This window comes from Temnothorax longispinosus, chromosome 5, assembly GCF_030848805.1.
Source record: "Temnothorax longispinosus isolate EJ_2023e chromosome 5, Tlon_JGU_v1, whole genome shotgun sequence".
NCBI lineage: Eukaryota > Metazoa > Arthropoda > Insecta > Hymenoptera > Formicidae > Temnothorax > Temnothorax longispinosus.
In genome coordinates, this window is record NC_092362.1 from 126278 (window position 1) to 146653 (window position 20376).

The window sequence follows — 20376 nt, forward strand, 5'->3', positions numbered from 1 at the left end:
TAGAATTAGAAAGCCAAAAACATAAGATGGATGAAAAATACAGGGAGCTGCGTAAGGTCGTGCAAAAATTAGTAGAGGGCATAAGAGATGTTTTGTCCAGTGCGTCCACGAACGCCGAAAGAAACTTATTCGAGCAGATGAAAGTAGAGCCTTAATGAAAGCGTAAGTAAATGTGTTTTGCAATTATTAGAGAAAATTTATCTAATTATTAAAATAAGAACATAGGATTACTTTTTCAACTGTATTTTACAATTTCTGCAGAACACAAGTTGGTCTTCTTATGTATTTTACATATTGTATATCTCATAAATTTGTATATCTAAATGAAAATATTGTTTGTTACAGGTTGTGTGATATAAACTTCATTGGCGATTGTACTATTGAAGTAGGTAAATCGGATGGATCAATAATTGCAAGACTTGAAGTATTAAACAAAAAAGCGAACGATTTGAATTTGGACGTACGTGTTAAGTCTGAGTATAGAGTAGTGTCAAATTAGATTGTTTAATATGTTTTATTTTTACATGATCAACATTTTTTTTACAATTACAAATGTAATTTAAAATAATTTAAGGAAGATGTATTCTCTCGTGAATTATGTTATTATATGCGGTGACAAAGCCACAATAAAATGATAATAAAATTAGGTCGATAGGTTGAATACAAACAGTAAAATAAATAATATTTATCTTTAAAGACAAGTTTATGAGAGTGATAAATATAAGATCTAACCGTTGTATCATAACACAATAACATTTCTATTATTCTACAAGTAAAAATTTTAAGAACAAAATATAATATATTTTATGTTCTGTCAAATTGATGTACTAGCACATAAATTGTATATGTAAATAACTTTTTAAAAATTTTTCTTAATTTATATATTGTTATCAGGCCTATACATTCGAAAATTTAAACAAATATTTTTGTATATTGTATGAAAATACTAACATTTTATGTCTCTTTAATAATATTTAACTTTCAAACGTGTATATACATGAAATAAAGACATGATATCAATTTAGAAATGTTGTTTGAAATTTAAATTCTCAGAAGCCTTTAAATTTTATAATCTTGATCTTTTATCTTTGAACTAGATCGTACGTTTGCAGTCTTATGACATGAGAAGGAAAATTTGTATAGGCAATTAATAGTTTAAATTTTGCTCACAATTTCATATTAACGTTCCGGTTATTAAAGTATTAATAATTTTATTGTACATTGTTATTATAAAGCAATTCTTTACATATCTCAGAAATAAAGAAGAGAAAAAAATGGCATTTTTTAATATATTTATTTAAATAATTTCATGTGAGACGCCATTTTGTTACAAAAGCCTCAGTGGCCAGACTCTTATATAGGGACTCTAGTTTTGGCGTAGCCGCCTAATTTGATTGGTCTAGGGACTTTGACGGCTTGAGTTTCCGGTTTTTGCTCCAGTTGGTGCTGAATCGACGTATCTCTCGTGATAAACCTCACGGAACCTGTCGCCTGTCACCGTTTACATCCCATCGATTTTACGTACCTACAACAATGACGTCAGATGATTGACTTTTACCTAAACATCACGTAAATTCAACAGTGTAAATTCAGCCGTTAAAGGCCTTCTACAGAAAAACCAAGGTATGTCTCGTTTAATATGTGCGACTGATATTCCGATAATATCAGCCCTGACGTGGCTGCTTTTTGTCACACCAAATTGTTTTTCATAAGATGAAATTATGTCGAAACAATTACATGTAAATAGGTGGATTATTAATTTTCCACTGTGACTTACACGATTCGCGAAGACCAATTGCGGTTTTTGCATTTAGTTCCTTAGATCCAACTTGGCAATCCTATTTTCTAAATTGTTTATTCAGAAAGTTAGATAATGGCCGCTGTTCCTTTGATGTTGCTGGAGGAGGATGTTGAACGGGGTGGCAAGGAAAGACCCGATCATGAGATAGAGGATGACTTTGCCTACAGGAACAATGTGCATAATGCAGATATCAAGATACGAATGGGTAATTGTGCAACATTACAGAAATTTAAAATTACGTTGACATATGCTTGTTATAAGGTACTCATAATTGTAATGATTGTAATTGTGATGATCAACATTTGTAATAATGGTTGTAAAATTGTGACGTTGCAACGTAATCTTGTAATATATGAATTCCATGCAATGTTCGTTCTAATTAGGCGTTAACATTGATTTTGTCTAGGCTTTTTGCGGAAGGTTTATGGTTTACTGACTATCCAGATCCTGATGACAGTCGCACTGGCCTCAGTGTTTGTCATGAGCTCGACCGTGAAATTATACGTGAAGGATAAGTAAGTATTCCTCTTCATTGTACATTTAATTCGCGCTATTAGATGGGAGAAATGTCGTTAATTATTTTGTTTGTTGTCCAGCCTAGGATGGAGCATGAGTTTAGTGTTTTTCTTAACAATGGGAATTTTAATCGCTTTGATGATCAAAAGGAGGGATCATCCTGCCAACTTGATCCTCCTAGGCGCATTTGTAAGTACGAGAAATAGATGATTATTGTTAACTCCGTTGTACGTGATATCTGTAAGGATTTGCTCTGGAAATTGCAGACGCTGGTGATGGCGTATAACGTCGGAGTCATGGTGTCTATGTACGATACCACAGTCGTCCTGGAAGCTCTGTTTATAACACTGACAGTTTTGCTCAGCTTGACAGCTTACACCTTTCAAACCAAACGAGATTTCTCATTTCTAGGATTTGGGTAAGTGTCTCTCTCTCTCTCTCGTGTCTCAAGAGTTCTACAATCGTTCATCTTTCTCTTCACTTTCAACAGATTGTTCATCGGACTCTGGTGCCTCTTGCTCGGAAGTGTGATGCAGATCTTCGTTCAGAGCACCGCACTGGAATTGGCCATGAGCATCGGAGGTGCACTGTTGTTCTGCCTGTTCATTGTTTTCGACACGCAACTTATAATGCACACTCTCTCGCCCGAGGAGTATATTTTGGCGACGATTAACATCTATCTAGATATAATCAATTTATTCTCTCATATATTACGAGTGCTTGCTATTTCAAGGCAGTAAACAGTATTCGTCATGGGTAGCGACTGTGTTTATACACGACTTGAAGGGTTCTGTTCGGGGCCGTTAGGGACGTGCAACAGTCGCTACCCATGACGATCGTCGCATCGTCGACGATACGTATATACGCGAAATCCAGGTCTATACATAAGCTTGTATTTTTTATCAAGTGTTTTTAGCTCTTGAAATATAATTTAGGGTGCTGTTTTCTAGTATCAGATATAAGGAATTGTCTGTGAATGAAAAAGAGACAAATTTGACAGTTTTGTTTTTAATATTTTATTGTGACAAACGCAAAAATATATCAAAATTACGATGTTTCCATGGCGGCCGTTACATCTTCTGTATATTTGCCCTTGTCCTTACCCAACGCAGCCAGTCTACCCTTGCTTCGCCTATCGATAATCTTTTTACGATCTTTATCCATTTTCAACTTAACAATAACCGTCTGGAACAATAATATGGCAAGTTAAATTCGAGTGCGAGGAAATTGCAAAGTTGAAAGAAACTTGCAACAATATAAGATCAGAGCCAATCTTTCTGCATCAATTAGATCAAGCAAGACTCGTCGACAAATATTCAGGAAAACCCTGCACAAAGTTTCCAAGTCAAGCTATTTGTCTAATTCTATGTGAATGGATTGGGTTGGTTCATCATGAATATAAAGATAGCGCAAGATTCCGAAATGTTCTTTAATCGTAATACGCCCACATCAGTCTTACCTTAGAAGGATCGATGCCGACATAGACATTAGCACTATTTGCCTTCTCACGTTGAATTCGCTCAATGTATATCACGAATTTCTTTCTGTATACCTGGACAACTTTTCCTACTTGCTGACCCTTGTAGTGACCACGTACTACCTTTAAAAAAAAAAATGCATTGTAGACACACATTTGGGTTTAATTCCTATTTTGAATTCCTTTGAAGTATAAATTCTCCAAAATTCTTATCATAAAAATGGAGCAGCTTATATTCTCGCTAATATGTATCATGTAAGTTATGCTCATATACTTAGTGTTCATATATTTATATCGCAACGTTTACAATTAAAATGTATGCACTCACATGTTTCAGTATTAATATTTAGATATCTTGTACCCAGTGGCTGCGTTCTGCCGATACTCCGCTAGCCTAGCAATCGTGAGCAGTCGCTCGTTTCCTCTCCTTTGACCCAATGGATTAAAATGAGAGGAAACGAGCGACTGCTCACGATTGCTAGGCTAGCGAAGTATCGGCAGAACGCAGCCAGTGACATTAATATAAACACAGTGTATAAAGCACAGAAGCTGAAGCAATCGACTCACCTGTACTTCATCGTCCTTGCGGATCGGCATCGACCGCACATTGTACTTTTGTCGCAGCTCCTTGGACAGCGGCGCGGACATGAGCCGCCGTCTGATGTGAGAAGGCGCTGTGAAGTGCCGCTTTCTGTTCTTCCTGCGCGAGGAGGATACCAGGCGATTGTACTTCATCCTCGTAGACTCTGCAACGAAAATCAATTGTAGATAGGAAATAAGTGATACCGACCTTAAATTTGTTCGCGGTATCGATTTAATGTTGCTGTATATACTGCGTCGAGACGCAAATGCCTCGCGACGTGACGGTTCAGGTTATACGACGATGCAACGTGTCGAAGTCGACGCGATTTTTCACACACGGCGGAAAATAAGACCGGCGGGCGTGAATAGCGATTCTGCAAATTCTCATTTGTGTGAAATATCGCTTCGTTTCTTGCCAATTCGGCCAGATTCCACGCGATTAATATCCCATATAACTCACCGAACAGCTCAACGCGGCGGCTTTAACCGGAAGAATATTACTAGGCGAAATGCGGCTACTTGCGCAACACGCGGCACAACGAGCGCCGCGACAGCCAATCACCTACCGTCGCACCGCGCACGTATCTACGTCATTTCCGGAAAAAGCGGACAGAATTATAGCTCGGGAGAAAGCGGGACATTCAATTTAGTCATCTCGATTTACATAACGACAGAAATTTCACGTTTTTTTTTTCTAGAATTTTTGCTGCACTAGAATCACAACTGAAAAATACTATTAAGCTCTCTTTAACATTTTAAAATTAAACAAATGTATATATTTTTATTTCTGAAAAATATTAATGCTTGAAATGAGACTGGTCGAGTCTGAGAACAATTCTTATCGAAAATTCTCCGAATAACGTTCAATAAAGGCGCACGCTTTCGCAATTCATGTATTTTCAACAAATACTTACAAGTAAATTAACATGATGAATAATTTACATTCATATTTGTATCACTGACATAAGGAAGTGTCAATGGCTTGTAAAATCGTCTAATAATCTCGACGGTGACATAGAAATAGATATAAATGTTCTACAGAATTAATCTTGTCGTGATATAAAAGAGATATGCACGGTTGTTTTATTGAAGGAAAGAAATTTGCTTCTCAATGAATCATCGTAACATGATATTTATACTAGATTACAGTTCCTTAATATTTAAACAATTTATCAGAATTCTATGTACACGAAACTTTCCGAATAATTATATATATGCAGATGTCTCCATCTTTGTCGCATTTCCTTTCAGCAACGTGTTTTCTTAATAAGTTCATTGGCCTATTAATCTTTTCATTTGAAAGGAAAATGAACTTTAAAACGATCACATACAAGGAATTCGTTGCAAGGATATTCGATGAATCCAAGACAATTCCGCATATATATATATATCGAACAACTAATCAACTTCGCAGAGAGATTAATTTACAATAAAAAAAGAGGTTTCTTTTTTACAAGTACTCTTTTATCTACAGCTTGCATTAGCCACGCATGCTCGTTTTAAGTATGCATTGTATCGTAAGAGAGATTCTCTAGGACGTCATCAGGCTACACAGCCATGCAAACGTACGATGTATATATATTTGGTGTTATCCTTTGATTTTTAGTACAATGTAAAACTAGATTACTTTGTTTCTCATAATATAATCACGTATAATTATCATGTCCTATCCGTAAGTAGTAGCATCGTATTCGTTGTCAGATGCGAGGCGATTTCACAAAAAACTCTCCCTTTAGCTTCATCATAAAAATGGAGTTTATCACTTTCAGAGAATGCATTTAATTATGCATTTACATGTGTTCCAAAGAATTGTGCGACTGTAAATTGAAATAAATAATGGCATATCGTGCAATCGTTAAATACGAGAATATAATCGTTATCACAATTGTATGATTTTAAGTAATTTGCGATTTCAGACATATGTAACGCAATATCGTATCGAAGAAAAAAAAAATCAGGCGCGATCCAAAGAACAAAGTAATCCGATGACAAAGGGATTTACTAAAATATTCGTCTGAAGTAGAATACTCGCGTTGCTACTATAAATCCTTTTGTTATAAATAACGTAACTATAACCGAACATGGTGACTACAGCTTAACCATTATTATTAAATGAACTTTTACCATGTACAATTCAGCGATTCTAGGTATATAATACCTCGAAATCGTTTAAAATAAATCTGGTGATCTGCATCATTTGCCGCTATCGTCATCGTATAATTACATGTAATAACAAACGTTACAAATTTCCTATAACGCTCCTCCCCGAGCAGCACTCGACTGTGAATTGAATTGATTGGTATACAATATAATTCTTTAAAATATAGAAAAAATATACATTCCGTGCCTGTGTGAATTGTATATAGCCGTAAAATCATCACATACTCTCTTTATAAACATACATGTACAACAGTTATCCTCCCTCAAAGTTATTACTAATTGCACCGACGCGTTAACGGAGTTAACTTATATATATATATTCAAAACGAGCCTCGTGCGCATTAACAGGGTGTTCCGGACTAATTTAAAATATAAATTAAAAATCTTAAAACAAAAAAAATTTTTCTTTGAAGATATGCTCGCAAACGCTTTGTTCGGGAGACATTCACTTTTGAAGTTACAGAACAATTAGGAATGAATAATTTCGAAATAATATAGGTATATCCTCTTTATTGCTTTACAGTAATCAAAATTATTTTAATTTGTAGGAGATTTGGGGCCGTAGGGCCAGTATTGATGAGGGATCGGAGAAATTAGCATAGTAGTGGAGCAGTCATGGGGTAGCAGCCTAAGTGCTAGGCGTATGACCGAAGGATCCCGAGTTCGAGTCCCGGTAGCTCCGTTAATTTTTCTCTGCGCTTACAAATTATTTTAATTTTGATTACTATTAAATAGTAAAGAGGATAAATCTATATTATTTCGAAATTATTTATTCCTAATAGTTCTGTAACTTTAGAAGTCAATATCTCTTGAACGAAATGTTTACGAGCCTCTAGAGAAATTTTTTTTGTTTTAAAATCCTAAACATCCTTCATATTTCAAAGTTTGACCGTTTAACTCGGGAATACTCTGTACGATGGCTCACGAAAGGCTCGTTTTATTTTCACTTTTCATGATCCGAGAATATCAGTGCGTGTCTTTCGCATTGCAATAAGATTCCAAGATCAGGCATGGGCGGATTAATTTCAGTTTACCAATGCGTATCGTTATCGCAGCATATAAATTACATAACAATTTGTACAGATATATTTTAGACAACATATTTCTAATCGTGAACTAATTTCCGCATATAATAGTTCGCGAGATATTCCCCCTCAGATTCGGAAGCTCTGTACTTCGTCGCCAGAGATCGGCGCTCTTGACTTTTGATAAATCGAATGGTAGTTTATCCGAGGACGCCGCGACACTGATCTCAACGTTATCCAAGAGTTACAAATGCAACGTGTAAAAATTTCGAAATTATGTTATCACCGTTGTTTCCCGTGTGACTCAATTATTCATTACGTACAAACGACAGCCGCACCTAGATAAAAATTAATATTCAGTTCCAAAACGAGTTATCGCGATATATACACGTACAATTAGCGGTGACGATGGGCATTGCGAAGACACACCGATCGTCCCGTACATTTCAGCTAAGGATGCTTCGAACACGAAACGTCTTACGCGGATTATACAAGTTCTTTCGTATCTTCGAGCGTCCTCAGCCCTCGCTTACGGAAGACAACGAGCTACGCGTAGACTCGGTCGTATGGTGTGTTAAGTCAGGAAGATCGGCCGGCAAGCACAATGGTATCGCACTAGGCCCGTAAATCGCCTCTTGCTCCTCCAATTGTAACGCAAACTGTTCCTCGAGTTTCTGTAAGGCGAGAAAGACATGTTAGAAAATCCATTTCTTTACACATACTTAGAGATAAGTAAAATAATTATAGTAGATTATAATTATCGCGTTACTAAATTAGCAATGCAACAGCGTTTAACTCTGGAAAAAAAGGGAAAAGTGTTTTATATTTACAAATGACTGTAGACGCGTCTGAAATGTGGACCGACGATATTTTACAATATTGTAGACTAACCTTGGTGGCTATTTTGTACACAGCTTTGAAATCCAACTTGTGGAATCTCTTTCTAGCTCTATTAGGATCTTTTCTTTATGGGATTTACATTTAAGTTGAGGACTGTAATGCAAACTGTATACGCTATTAAACAACCAGTAATTATGGGAACCTTTAAGGAAACCGCGCTTCATAAGTTATTCCGCTAACTCTAATACATAGCCCATGATAACACCACACTGACCCTGTTATTTCGATATTTAACCGATTAAGCTCTCGTAATGAAGCAACATAATTTACGATTACATTAAAATACATGGACGAGACGACAACTACTAGCGATGAAACTCTTTACTTTGAACACGCATAATCTTAAGAATATACACAAGTTACATCATTTTTTTAAAGCTAAATTATTTCGAAAGATGTTTTTCCTTAATAACATTAATTCCATTTGGTATTTGCGTATTAGAAAATTAATTAGAACTTTACACAAGTTAATTAATAGAGTTCTTTACCGCACTTTTCTTTATCGATGGATTTTGTTTTTTTATCAATAACAAACGGATAAAAATGTAATTGAGTGGAAGCAAGAGTAAACGGGGGACACTAACATACATATATGTTATGTATATCTCACACAACAGAACTTAAATATTACATAGACCTCGAGAAGCATGAAGATCTTATCCGATTCGTGCATACTTCCTAGATGTGGAATCATGACTCACAAAAAAATAAATTAATTTACCGTACTATATGATACGATTTCTGCCATACATGTCCCATAAATTTTATATGAAAAACATAGTTACTTATCTATCTCTAAGTTATGTTAACAACTCCTTGGATAATTACATAAAAATATATATAACACAATCTACATATTTAAACACACATATATATGCAACAACAATTGATATAAATGTTGAAGTCCAAAGTTATTGCGTTAGCACTAAAGCGCCAGTGAGTAAAGCAGAGAAGATTATTGATAGTTATTTATGACCAGGAAAGTGCTATGTAAGCAGGGAAGTCTTACAAACGTTTGCAAGAGAACAATAATGAAAAAGATCGCAACACACACTTCGACTGTATCTCCGAATTTACACGGTTTAGAATGTTTCTTTAATGTTCCTTTCTATTACGAGAAGACACGGAGAAGGATTAATAGACATCGCGTGCGCGTGTATATGTAAAACTTCCCCAAATAAAATGTGATATGAACGAAACGTTGAGGATGATTTTGAGATACTATCTACGGGAGTACGGCACTAGGTCTGGCTTGGAGTAGCTTCGTGAGAGCGTGCCGTTCGACACGAAGGTACCCGAATCCGAGCCACTCATCTTCAGTGACACCCTGGGTATGGTGAAAGACGGGGAAGTGGGAGTGGAATGTGGTAAGCGCGGTAAGCGTGGGGGTCTCCTCCAAGTGTCGGTTTCAAAATAGTTAAAAGGGGGAAAAGAGAGACCACTAAGACCAGAAGAAGGCAAATAGTCTTGGTAGCGCTTTTCCAATGCTTCCATTTCAGCCGCCAGATCAGCTTCTATCTTCTATAACAGGTACATCAAGACTTATTTCAGACTTATGTCGAGACCTAGTTCAATACTTGGCGCGTCTAAGTTACTTCATCAACTGTGAATTCGTATTTCCTTTCCGTTGCGCTCTCGTCAATTTACTTTTCATCTTGATTTACAGCGACTTCGTTTCATTAATGATTAGTCATGCAAGTTAAGCTCCGCGCAAAGCGACGCAAGCTAAATGCAAAAGCGGACATCTCTGTTACAAAAATCGAACGATCGAGTTTACGTCTTACATCCCATATGTAACGGCCAGCTGATCGCGAATTTCTCTGCGTCGGTTTGCGCCGACCTTCGAATTGAACTAAATTCTCACACTGCTACAGAAAATGAGTAAAATCAAAACGTAATTTTGAAAGTAAAGCACATCGCTAAACCAATAGAGAATTAAAAGGCAGTTGTACGTACTATTAGGCCGCAAAGATTAAAAGAATTTTTGCATCCAAGAAACACATCGATAAGACAAAGATAAGATAATTTTAAGATAACATTATCTACACCAAACTGGTGTAATTACCTGCTTGCGTGGCTTAAGTTGCGCCTTCCACTCACGAATTTCTCTCCCGTAGGCCTCCTCCTGTTCCTTCAACTTCAGCGTCTCGTGCTCCATCAACATTTTCCGCTTCTCGTTCTGCAACTGCTCCAATTCCTTGATCGTAGCATCGCTCTGGGCCCTCACCTCCTCGAGCTGTCTGGAATGCTTCAGTTCGAATCTCTGCTGCTCCGCCCTGTATCTCTTCTTCTCGTTCTCCTGAAACTTCTTCAGCTTCTCCCGCTCGGCGTCGGGATCCGGCGCGAGTACGGACGACATCGAGATCCTCATCGATTCTCGGAACATCATCTCGCGCGCCTTCATCTCGTTGCGAATTCTCTTCGGCAGATTCCTACGTTCCACCGTTTGTCGCTTAATTAACTCTTCCTCCTTCCTCTGATTCATTCTTTTCATCTGTTCCAGTTCCTTCTCGTGCCGTATGAGCATCTGGTGTCTCTGCAGGAAGAAGATATCCTTGAGCTGCTTCTTGAGCAACTGCTGCCGCTCGTGTATCTGCCGTTCCTCCAGCTCCCAGATAGCCGCCTCTCGGCCGCGCATCAATTGCTGCTTCTGCTGCAAGAACTGCCGCTCCATCAACGCGATCTTCTCGCGATGGCTGTCCGACAGTCGTCTCAGCGACATTTCGTGGCTCTCGTTGAGCTTCTCCAAGAAGAGCTTCTCCCGCTCTTCGTGTTCCGCCTCGAGCTTCTCTTTCCGTATCTTAAACGCGCTCTTCCGCTTGTCCTTTGGCATCAAGTCTATCTCTTGTTTGAGCAATCGTAATTCTTGTTTTAGGCCCTCTCGGAACTGTTTGAGTTCCCTCTCTTGCTCGCTCCGGATCTTCTTGGACGACAGTCGCAGATCGACCTCCTGCTGCGCCTCGGCGCGTTCGATTTGCTGTCTCTGTTGTCGGGCGAGCGCTTCTAAATCCGCCTCGGCACTGCGTTCCAAGATTTGTCGCTCTTGCTCGAATCGCTTCTCCTGCTGGTCCTTGTTGAATTGAGCCTTCTGAGACAGATCCTGGAATTGTTTCTGCTCCATCTTCTGCAGCATCTTTAATTCCCGCAGTTCTTGCTTCCTGAATATCTGATCGTCGTACACCTTACCGTTCTCGTCATCGCCGTATATCACTTTCGAGGTCGTTGTGGTCATCATGACACCATCAATCTCAAACTTTCTCGTGCGCTTTCTTGTCTTTTTCTTCAGATTCATCATCTGTATGTCTTCCTTCGTCCTGGTTGGCCGGGATATCTCACGATTGTAATCGGGTTTTCGACGTAGGACGACCTCGTCAACCTCCGTATGTTGAGGTTGATTCAAACGGTTTTCCTTGTTCGATTCCCTACTATCCTGACTGATCGTCGTCGAGATAGACTCAGCGTCGGAACGATCGATGCTCTTACTCGGTGTATGCGATCTTATAGAACTAGAATCGCTCTGGGATCTGGAACCCTCGAAGCTGTCCGGAGAAACTCGTTTCTCCTTACCGAAGCTCTTCACGTTGACTTCTTTCGGTTTGACCGTCTTCACGATCCTATCGTCGGCGTGATGTGGCATCTCGTTCTTGATCAATCCATTTAGCTTCTTCGCATTTCTCTCGTAGTCATCAATATCCGGGGACTCGATGGCCGTACTGGCGACTATCACCTTGCCGCTCTCGTCCCCGCTGTCGCTCCTCAAGCTCAATCTTTCGTTTGAGCTCAAATCGCTGTGAGACGAGTCGGTACGAATAACGTTGTGCTTCTTGGATATCGACGAGTCTTTTACTTGTTCCTTGTCCTCGCCTACGGTAACCACCGAGACGTGACTGGTATCCTGCAATTCATCCACGATAGGGCTCACTATAACCACCTCCGATTCGTCCAATTTCTTGCCGATTCTCTTTGACACGTCAGTAAGTACGATAGGCTGTTCCTGCGGTGTGTATTCCAGACTATCCAGACTAGGAAACGCATCGTCGTCGATAGAATTATCGTTCACCTGAGTTTTGTTCATCTCGTTGGCGACGATAACGACTTCCGACGTCGGCGAGGTACGACGCGGAAGAGGCGTCGTCGTCGCGGCCGTCGTCGAGGGCGCGTCCACCAATACGGGCGGATGCGTCGTCACAACGGTTACTTGACTTATGTTGCTCGCCAGACTGTTCGACATATCCGGCGAGTCGGCAGTGATATGGACGGTCGATGTATTTAAGCGTACTTCTTGCTCGGGTTGAGCTTTCCCTGTAACGTAACATGTAATATAAGCAAAAAACAAGCGACAATTATTTAAGAAAATGCACTTATATTTTTTACCAGTAATAACAACTATGTTATCCCCGCTGCTTCTCCTTGAACCACTTCTGCTTCTGATCGGCGTCGACGTAATCACCGATACGTTAATTCCCGGATCTTGTTTCTCTAAGCCTTGTTTGTCATCGCTCGCCGCGTCCTCCTGATTGTAGTCCGTCTTAATTCTATCTGTTTTAGCGCGCAATTCGTCCGAGAAGCTTTCCAGAGAATTTCTAGACGATCCCGCGCTGCGACTTTTCGCGGAACTCTCAGTCTTTGTTACGCCAAACTGCGTCTTAATATCTTCCGTAGAACTAGCTTTAACGTTATTCTTCTCCGATAGGAGCGTCGACGCGACGGATACGTGCTTCGTGTCCATAGTACCATCGCTTATTCTTTTCTTAGGATCCATGGATAATCGCTTCTCCAATACGGCGTTCAATTTCTCCCCAACAGTTTTCCGCTTTTCTTCCAAACTCTTGTAAACTTCCTTCTCTCGAGATTGCTCGTAATTCGTTACGTCATCAACGGATGATAGCTTATTTTTTGTTCTAAATGGAAATATTGTTTTCCGATAAACAGAATTTTCTTTGGATCAGTATTTCTTCTATAAAGTTAACTTCTAAATAAAAAAATAAATAAATAATGCTCACCTGTTCTTATCTTCAAAAGAAGATTGCTTATATATTATCTTGGACAGGTCCTCGATCATCTCGGGCTTTACGGGTGCCGACTTGCGTTTTTCATTTATCCCCAATTGTTTCTTTGAGGCAGAACTCGATTTATTGTTTATTAACTTCTGTTGACTCTCAAATTTTCTTATATTGTCAAATAATTTACCGTTACCCTCACTTCCTATTTTTTTCATCTTCTCGGAAACGTCCAATTCATTTTGCGTCTGATTTTCAGTCTCTAAATTCTTTTGCTCTTTAACATTTATCACCTGTTGATCCGCCGTCTTTTCATTTTGCAATAACTTATTAACATGCGGCTTATCTTCTGTGGATTTCTGTTTATTCGCTAGATTTGCAGCTTTTTCGACTGTTTTCGGAATGTTATCTCTTTCTTCGTCTTTCTTCTTTTTCTCCTCGCTATCTTGACGCATCGGTGGTGGCGGAGGTGCCGGCCCTTTATCTCGAGATAATCTGCGCTCATTTGTCTCACTCGGTGGCTTAGGTGCCTGCGCAAATAATTACATACGTGCTATTAACAAACATTCATTCTCTGCGTAATCGACGAGTTGTTAATCAATAAGATAATTATATCATGTACCTGCTTCTTCTCGGCAGGAGGTTGTATGTTCTCTTTGGACTCAGCCTTACGTAATCTCTTATTCTTGTCCTCTTTCTCACCATCCCGATTGATCTCGCGCTTGTGACTCTCCTCTTTCTTCACAGGCAATGCCACGAGATTTTCTTTTTCGGGGACTGGAAAAAGTAGAGAAAAGTATTAATACATTTTATAATATTATGTATATTAGATACATAATTTTGCAATACTCACTCTTAACATCAGCATCAAGGCGCGTAGGAGCGGAGTCATCTGTGATTTGATCCAGCTCCAGAGGAAGCTGAGACGTGCGCTGCTCCTGAAATATTAACGTATACATTGAATGCAAACATAAAAAAATAAATGAATATAAAAATCTCTTTCGATTGTGAATCATTTGGTTTCCATTACAAATGACATGATACTAAGTAGCATGTAACCAGATACACAGATAAAAATGTCAGAATTCGCAGATTACAATTATAAATTTGCAATTTATCATTTTGATATGAAATGTGAAATCATGAAAAAAAATAAGACAAAGAAAACATTATCTCATGCTATATGTAATATAATTATGTAGTGGTCCATGTAAATTTTACAAATTGTTTTCTCGGAAACTATTAGGGACAGCAACAAGATTTCTTTTGGGATTTTAAAGTTGAAGTCTTTTATATGCGGGAGAAGGGAAAAAGGAAAACACAAGATATCCAAACTCTGAAGGGGGCATCTTATATACTTTTCTTTCTAATAAATTAATTCTTCTTATATCATTACGTAAAAGTATCCAGATAAAATATTTCTTACAATAGTGTACTATTCATTTCATAAAAAGCTACAGCAAACTTCAAAAAGTCAAAGAATTTTGTTTCCGAGAAAACAGCTCGTACTATATTATATGAGCCATTTATAAAACATATTTTTTGTATAGTAGCATATACAGCATATTTTTTAAGTTTATATATTACGTAGCTCAGGATTAATTAATCCTGTTTGGCGCACAGAATGCAGCGGCGCAAACTACTAACCTGACGCGCATTGGGATAATGAGGCTGGCGAGGGCCAGGAGAACCGCATGCACAGCCAAAGTAATAAAATTATCACAACACATTTATCATGATCATAACATATTTCATACATAGAATATTCTATCATTGATACTATTGATCCTACATTTTCAATAAATCATTCCTTATAATAAAAGAGAGCAACAAAATTAATTTTAAACGCATGCAATATTTAATTGCTATTGTAATATAAATATTTAATGGTCACGTCATGCGTAGTCACATATAAATACGAACAGTCACGTCTTATGTATTTAAGAACTGATGACTTGGTTTTCGTTATTTAAGAATTGACAACTTGGTATAAATGATCAATGTGTTCTTAATGCATTCTAATTTCTCAGGGACACTTGTCAGGACTAATAGTCGGGGTTCTAATTGATGCAACATCTGATCAACAACTTTCTAATAATTTCTTCCATTTTACAAATGGATAGGGGTAAGACATGTATGCTTCACACAGAAGCAGCTTACCAATTCGCTGATATTGTTCTCTGTGTTTTTTCGCTTTTTTGGCCCTCTATAATAACGGAAGCATGTAACAATGTGCAATACATGTTAATTCTGCATTATCAGAAGCTCTGTGCATAACTATTTGAATTATAAAATAGGCGTCTATCACGCTATTACATTAAAATATAAATTCTTGCACTAGAGCGAATTTCTTTGAATGGACCTTAGTTTCGATATTAATGCAACTACAGTATAAACTAATGTAAGAGAAACGCTATGTTAGAAAATGTTCATTCTTTATAAAGCATGTGTTAGACTTTTAATTAAAGTGATATACTTGCATGTATTTTGAATATAAATATTTATATATACACGTTACACGTTCAATCTTATAAATTTATAATTAATCGTATTATTTCTATATTGCGTATGATCTGCATAATTAACATGTACATGAAAAACAAAATGGATAGGGAATGAAAAATAGAACCTACCTCTGCTTCCTCATCTACCAGCTCTTCTTCGACAACATCCGCCTTATATTCAAGTAACAAATCTCTGATAGGCTTTGGATCTAAATTTCGGCTTATAAACGGATGTTTTAACAAATCATCAGCTGTGGGTCGTGAAGTCGGGTCCTTTATAAGTGCTTTAGCAATAAAATCATTAAATTCCTTACTCCATTTCCCGGGCTGATCCAGTTTTGGCGGATCGCCTTTCTGTATTTTAAGTAGCACTCGCATCGGTGACATTTCGTGGTTCGGTGGTTCCATTTGTGCAAACTCTATAAGAGTTATACCAAGAGACCAAATGTCCACCTAAACAGGTCAAGTTTACGTGTTCGGTATAACGTCTTTTAAGTCAGAGAGTGATCGAAAGTACATTTATATTTACGATGTGCCTACTTTAAAATCGTAAGGATTATCCCTAAATGTCTCGCACAGGACAACCTCGGGTGCCATCCAGTAAGGGGTTCCAATAAACGTATCATGCTTTTGCAAAGTATGCTTGTTCTTTGCGGATACGCCAAAGTCAGCTATAATTAAAAATAAAATCCTTTATATACGTCACATTTAACACAATAGTAAGAAAGTTACTAATTTTTTGGGAATATTTACCTATCTTAACACCCCCTGCCATAGTCAGCAAGACATTTCCCGCCTTCAGATCCCTGTGTACGATTTTGGATTTGTGTAGAAAGGCAAGACCTTTAGTCATGTGCTGGCAGACGTATGCAATTTGCAATTCTGTTAATGCCTTTTCCAACTCGACCATTATAGAATCCACAGCACCACCGTCACAATACTCGATTAACATCTGCAAAAATATTTTCCTCTTTCTCTAATCTTCTTTTTTCAAAGTGATTACTTAATTGCATCACAAAAATAATCATTTTATTTGTAAAAAAAAGCTTTCGCTATAAATAATTACGATACGTTTGTCAAGTATAGAACAAGTATAAAGCATACCCATAGTTTCCCATCAATGAAATAAGCTTCGTGTAATTCAACGATGTTGGGATGCTTGCATTCCGACAAAATGTCTATCTCGATCATAAAATCGCTAAGATCGTCCTCTCCCTCCAGCGCACACATTTTCGCGGCGGCAAGCTGATTGGTCTGCTTATGTTGCGCCTAAAGTAACGATTGTTTAAAAAGACCACTAATAGAACAAGCAAGTTTGACAGACTGGGATTTCTTAAAATGCTACATTACCTTGTAAACTTTACCGAACGCACCGTCTCCCAGTTCACCCACCATTTCCCAAAACTCCTCCGGATTACAGTCCATCTTGATGTTGTTGTACAATTTCTTCTTCTTCGCGTCGTTACCACCAAAGTGGAAGGCCTTCTTCAGATTCGATAAGAACGACATTTTGGTAGCTATATCTCGATATATTCCGCACGTACACTCAAATCGGACTATTTATTGCAATTTAAACACACGGAGAACCCTCAACAACGCACTCTCCGCTGTACAAAATGTAACTATTAACAACCGCGCATTAAATTTGTAGTAAAATATAACTTTAGTGGGCGCTCAAAAGAGCTCAGTAACCATTTCTCAGCACTGCGATATGTGGGAACGCGTAAAACAATATCACTTCACATAGTCCGCATTATTTTTACATCTACTTATATCAAGATAAGTTCTTCAAGCACTCGTGCGTTATTTTCTTTTAGATCCCTGCTGGATACCAGGGGACCGTGCCGCACCACTCCCGCATTTTTGTGAATTCCAAGCCGCACTTCTCAATTGATTACCGTTGCGCTCAAGCTACCGTGGGCACAGATAAGAAGGGCGCGATCCATTGCTGACAATCTCCAATAATTAGATGCACGGGGAATACCGAATCAAATCTGGAAGAAAAAGAAACACTTTATTATTATCATCATCCTTTTATTTGCAATTCTATCAATTCGTTTTGTTGACAGTTTGACGCTCGATTTGTTAAGGAAGAATCGACGAGTCAGAGAGAATATTTTTTCTTTTTTTTAGCCTCGATATGAGATGCACATAATAACACGTATTTGTTTCTAATGTATTTGAACAGTAGTGAAGAATGGATAATGAAGAAATTTCATTACGCACAGAGAAAACTAGGGCGAAGTCAGTGGAACATTCCATTAAACAAGATATCCATCTTTAAGTTGGCTTGAAACCAGAAATCAAGTACCGCACATATAAAAAATCTCAATGCTTACGTGTGCCAGGGCTCTTTAAAGAGAATCTAGCGGCAGACGCGTTACGCGGACGTACACATAAATTACGAAGGCGAGATAAGAGGTGTTAGAGACCTCAGAGATATCATTGATAAGCTTGAAAAAGGAAAAATCGCTATCTCTACAATCAGCGAAGAATGCGCAGTTAACAATCAACAATAACGCGCTGCGAACAATTCGAAAGTTCTCGGCCACCAGGTCGGGAAATCCATTTAATGCCCACCTTTCTGCCCATCCTCACGTTCCGGCCCTTTAAACCTTCACGGCGGGGGACATTTTTAAAGGCCGGATTTTCCGAGAGCGCAAAAGCGGGACGCCAACACACTTCCACACGAGGTTTCCTTTCCGGGGGAGAAGGAAGAAGCGACGGGCGCAAAAAGAAAAGACGATGCGATTGCGAAGCGACCGCCCTACTCGCGGAAGCGCATCTCGCGTGGGCAGAGCGGGACTTGCAAAACGTCCGGTGGGACGGGACGGCGAACAAATTCGATTAGGCGTTAATCGGAATTAGGTACCGTTGCCGTGCCGCGCGCGAACTGCGAAACTCCGTTCCCCCCTCGACCCCGCTTATCGTTAGACGTTAATCCTCTTTAGCGCCGCGGAACAGATCCATCCGTCACGCTTCTCGCACGTCGCCGCCTGATCGATAGCCGCCCTCGCGTATATGTGTCGCGGCGACGCGATTTATCGCGGAAGCGCAACGGACGATGTAGGAAATCGCGAAGCAACGGAGGCGAGCCAGAAAGAACGGAGAGAATGAGGGAAAGAAGAGAGAGAGAGGGAGAGGGAGAGAGATGGACAGAGAGCACGAGTCGTAGACAGGTGTTGACGCTCGGTCACGCGGCTTGACACAATTTTGACAAGTAACCTTAGGTGACTTAGGTCACGTCCGTGACGTCGCCGACGCGGCCGATCCTCGAGAGTCCTCCTCGCATCCGCTTCGTGTCCACGCATCTGTCCGCGAAAGCGGTTAGCTCTTCCTCGCTCGCGCGAACACGCCCCGCACGGGAAATCGGGCTACGCGCGGCCGTTGACGCGCGAGACAGACAGAGAGAGAGAGAGAGAGAGAGGTACGAGGACGAGAGGGACCGTCGTCGTCGTTAACGTCGACGACGGAGGACGGAGGTTCGGGATGGGCCGAGGATGTCGCGTAGTCAGTCTCGTGGAGGCTGGAGACGGGACTGTTCCGCGGCTGCGCCTTCCTCTCTCTCCTTCACCGCATCGCCTACCTACGAGGCACTTCCTCTCCTTGCCCTCCACGCGTCCGAGATACGAGAGCGCGGATGACTTCACTCCGCACTATCGTAGAAAGTGCAGGCGGGTGCACCTATCGTTCCATCACCCGATGCAGGCGGAAAGAGAAAGAGAGAGAGAGAAGCGTCTCACTTCAGGCGACAGGGATCTCTTCGCCGTGACGGCGACGACGGCGCGTGGTCCGCGTGTAACTTCAGGGCGGACGAACGGGTGGCCATCCGTCGCTTACGAATCTACATCTACGAGGAATGAGGATGCTCCTCGCCGACGCTCGTCGCTTACCTGCGATCGGTGACAGCTTGACAGGACGGTCTCTCGAGCCGCGGAATCCTGGACACGACGACCGACTCCCCCACCACGGCGCTCCGCCGAGATCCGCCGGAATGTAGCCTGATGTAGCCGCTATCTGGTCGACGCCGCGCGTCTCGTCCCGCGGGATCCGCTCATGGGAGGAGAGGGCCGAGGGAACAGACGGTGCGACGGCGGACGGCGCTATTTACACGGGCGCGCGCGATCGCGTTCCCGTCGCGAGCCGCGGGAGCTTATCTCTCGCGGGGATCGGCAATCTCGGCGACGGAGCTACGCGCGTACAGTGGCGTACACGGCCATTTTCAACCTATACTGCTCACTACCACGTTTTCACGCACGCACGCACGCGCGAACACATACGCGCGGGCGCGAGAGCGCGCGCGGATCTTTCATGCGTGCACGACTTGCACGAGACGCGCTCCACCGCGCCTGGAAGTGACGTATCGAGAGGGCTGGGGGCCCGGGGCCCCGCGCGCCCCTCGAACGTGGCA

The 20376-nt window shown here is 40.3% G+C and overlaps 3 protein-coding genes across 10 annotated transcripts; 1 reads left to right on the plus strand and 2 right to left on the minus strand.

The window, feature by feature from the left end:
* Positions 1–1441: 1441 nt before the first annotated feature.
* On the plus strand, positions 1442–3376 carry LOC139812728 (protein lifeguard 4-like). 2 transcript variants are annotated; one of them, XM_071777796.1, is made up of 6 exons: positions 1442–1623; positions 1867–2006; positions 2208–2316; positions 2398–2506; positions 2584–2735; positions 2808–3376. In XM_071777796.1, exons 2-6 carry the CDS (start codon positions 1874–1876, stop codon positions 3055–3057), a joined length of 753 nt encoding a protein of 250 aa, XP_071633897.1. In that variant the 5' UTR covers positions 1442–1623; positions 1867–1873; the 3' UTR covers positions 3058–3376. The 2 variants fall into 2 exon arrangements, with proteins under 2 accessions (XP_071633897.1, XP_071633896.1); XM_071777795.1 differs by having other exon boundaries at positions 1443–1623; positions 1863–2006.
* Rpl26 (ribosomal protein L26) lies at positions 3310–4967 on the minus strand. Its single transcript, XM_071777801.1, has 4 exons — positions 4837–4967; positions 4362–4540; positions 3777–3917; positions 3310–3502 (listed from the first exon to the last, which is right to left on the minus strand). The coding sequence occupies exons 2-4, from the start codon at positions 4527–4529 to the stop codon at positions 3365–3367; spliced, it is 447 nt and encodes a 148-aa protein (XP_071633902.1). The 5' UTR covers positions 4530–4540; positions 4837–4967; the 3' UTR covers positions 3310–3364.
* Positions 4968–5251: 284 nt separating this feature from the next.
* Positions 5252–20289, minus strand: Slik (Sterile20-like kinase). 7 transcript variants are annotated; one of them, XM_071777765.1, is made up of 12 exons: positions 19859–20287; positions 17316–17959; positions 17070–17234; positions 16719–16917; positions 16506–16636; positions 16095–16418; positions 14315–14399; positions 14084–14238; positions 13465–13991; positions 12836–13362; positions 10527–12763; positions 5252–8235 (listed from the first exon to the last, which is right to left on the minus strand). In XM_071777765.1, exons 2-12 carry the CDS (start codon positions 17472–17474, stop codon positions 8080–8082), a joined length of 4665 nt encoding a protein of 1554 aa, XP_071633866.1. In that variant the 5' UTR covers positions 17475–17959; positions 19859–20287; the 3' UTR covers positions 5252–8079. The 7 variants fall into 7 exon arrangements, with proteins under 7 accessions (XP_071633866.1, XP_071633862.1, XP_071633865.1 ...); XM_071777761.1 differs by lacking the exon at positions 5252–8235 and adding an exon at positions 9150–9982 and having other exon boundaries at positions 19859–20289; XM_071777764.1 differs by lacking the exons at positions 5252–8235; positions 19859–20287 and adding exons at positions 9150–9982; positions 19552–19684.
* Positions 20290–20376: the final 87 nt, after the last annotated feature.

What these genes read in the sequence shown, in the direction of transcription:
- Rpl26 (XM_071777801.1), bottom strand. Translation starts at nt 4,529, where the DNA reads ATGAAGTACAATCGCCTGGTATCCTCCTCGCGCAGGAAGAACAGAAAG. An exon ending in GCAAGGACGATGAAGTACAG is followed by an intron (nt 3,918 to 4,361) that starts GTGAGTCGATTG and finishes TTTTTTTTAAAG; the next exon opens with GTAGTACGTGGTCACTACAA. An exon ending in TCGGCATCGATCCTTCTAAG is followed by an intron (nt 3,503 to 3,776) that starts GTAAGACTGATG and finishes TTATTGTTCCAG; the next exon opens with ACGGTTATTGTTAAGTTGAA.
- Slik (XM_071777761.1), bottom strand. Translation starts at nt 17,474, where the DNA reads ATGTCGTTCTTATCGAATCTGAAGAAGGCCTTCCACTTTGGTGGTAAC. An exon ending in CGTTCGGTAAAGTTTACAAG is followed by an intron (nt 17,235 to 17,315) that starts GTAATGTAGCAT and finishes TCGTTACTTTAG; the next exon opens with GCGCAACATAAGCAGACCAA. An exon ending in CCTTGATGCTGATGTTAAGA is followed by an intron (nt 14,239 to 14,314) that starts GTGAGTATTGCA and finishes TACTTTTTCCAG; the next exon opens with TCCCCGAAAAAGAAAATCTC.
- LOC139812728 (XM_071777796.1), top strand. Translation starts at nt 1,874, where the DNA reads ATGGCCGCTGTTCCTTTGATGTTGCTGGAGGAGGATGTTGAACGGGGT. An exon ending in AGATATCAAGATACGAATGG is followed by an intron (nt 2,007 to 2,207) that starts GTAATTGTGCAA and finishes GATTTTGTCTAG; the next exon opens with GCTTTTTGCGGAAGGTTTAT. An exon ending in TTCTCATTTCTAGGATTTGG is followed by an intron (nt 2,736 to 2,807) that starts GTAAGTGTCTCT and finishes CACTTTCAACAG; the next exon opens with ATTGTTCATCGGACTCTGGT.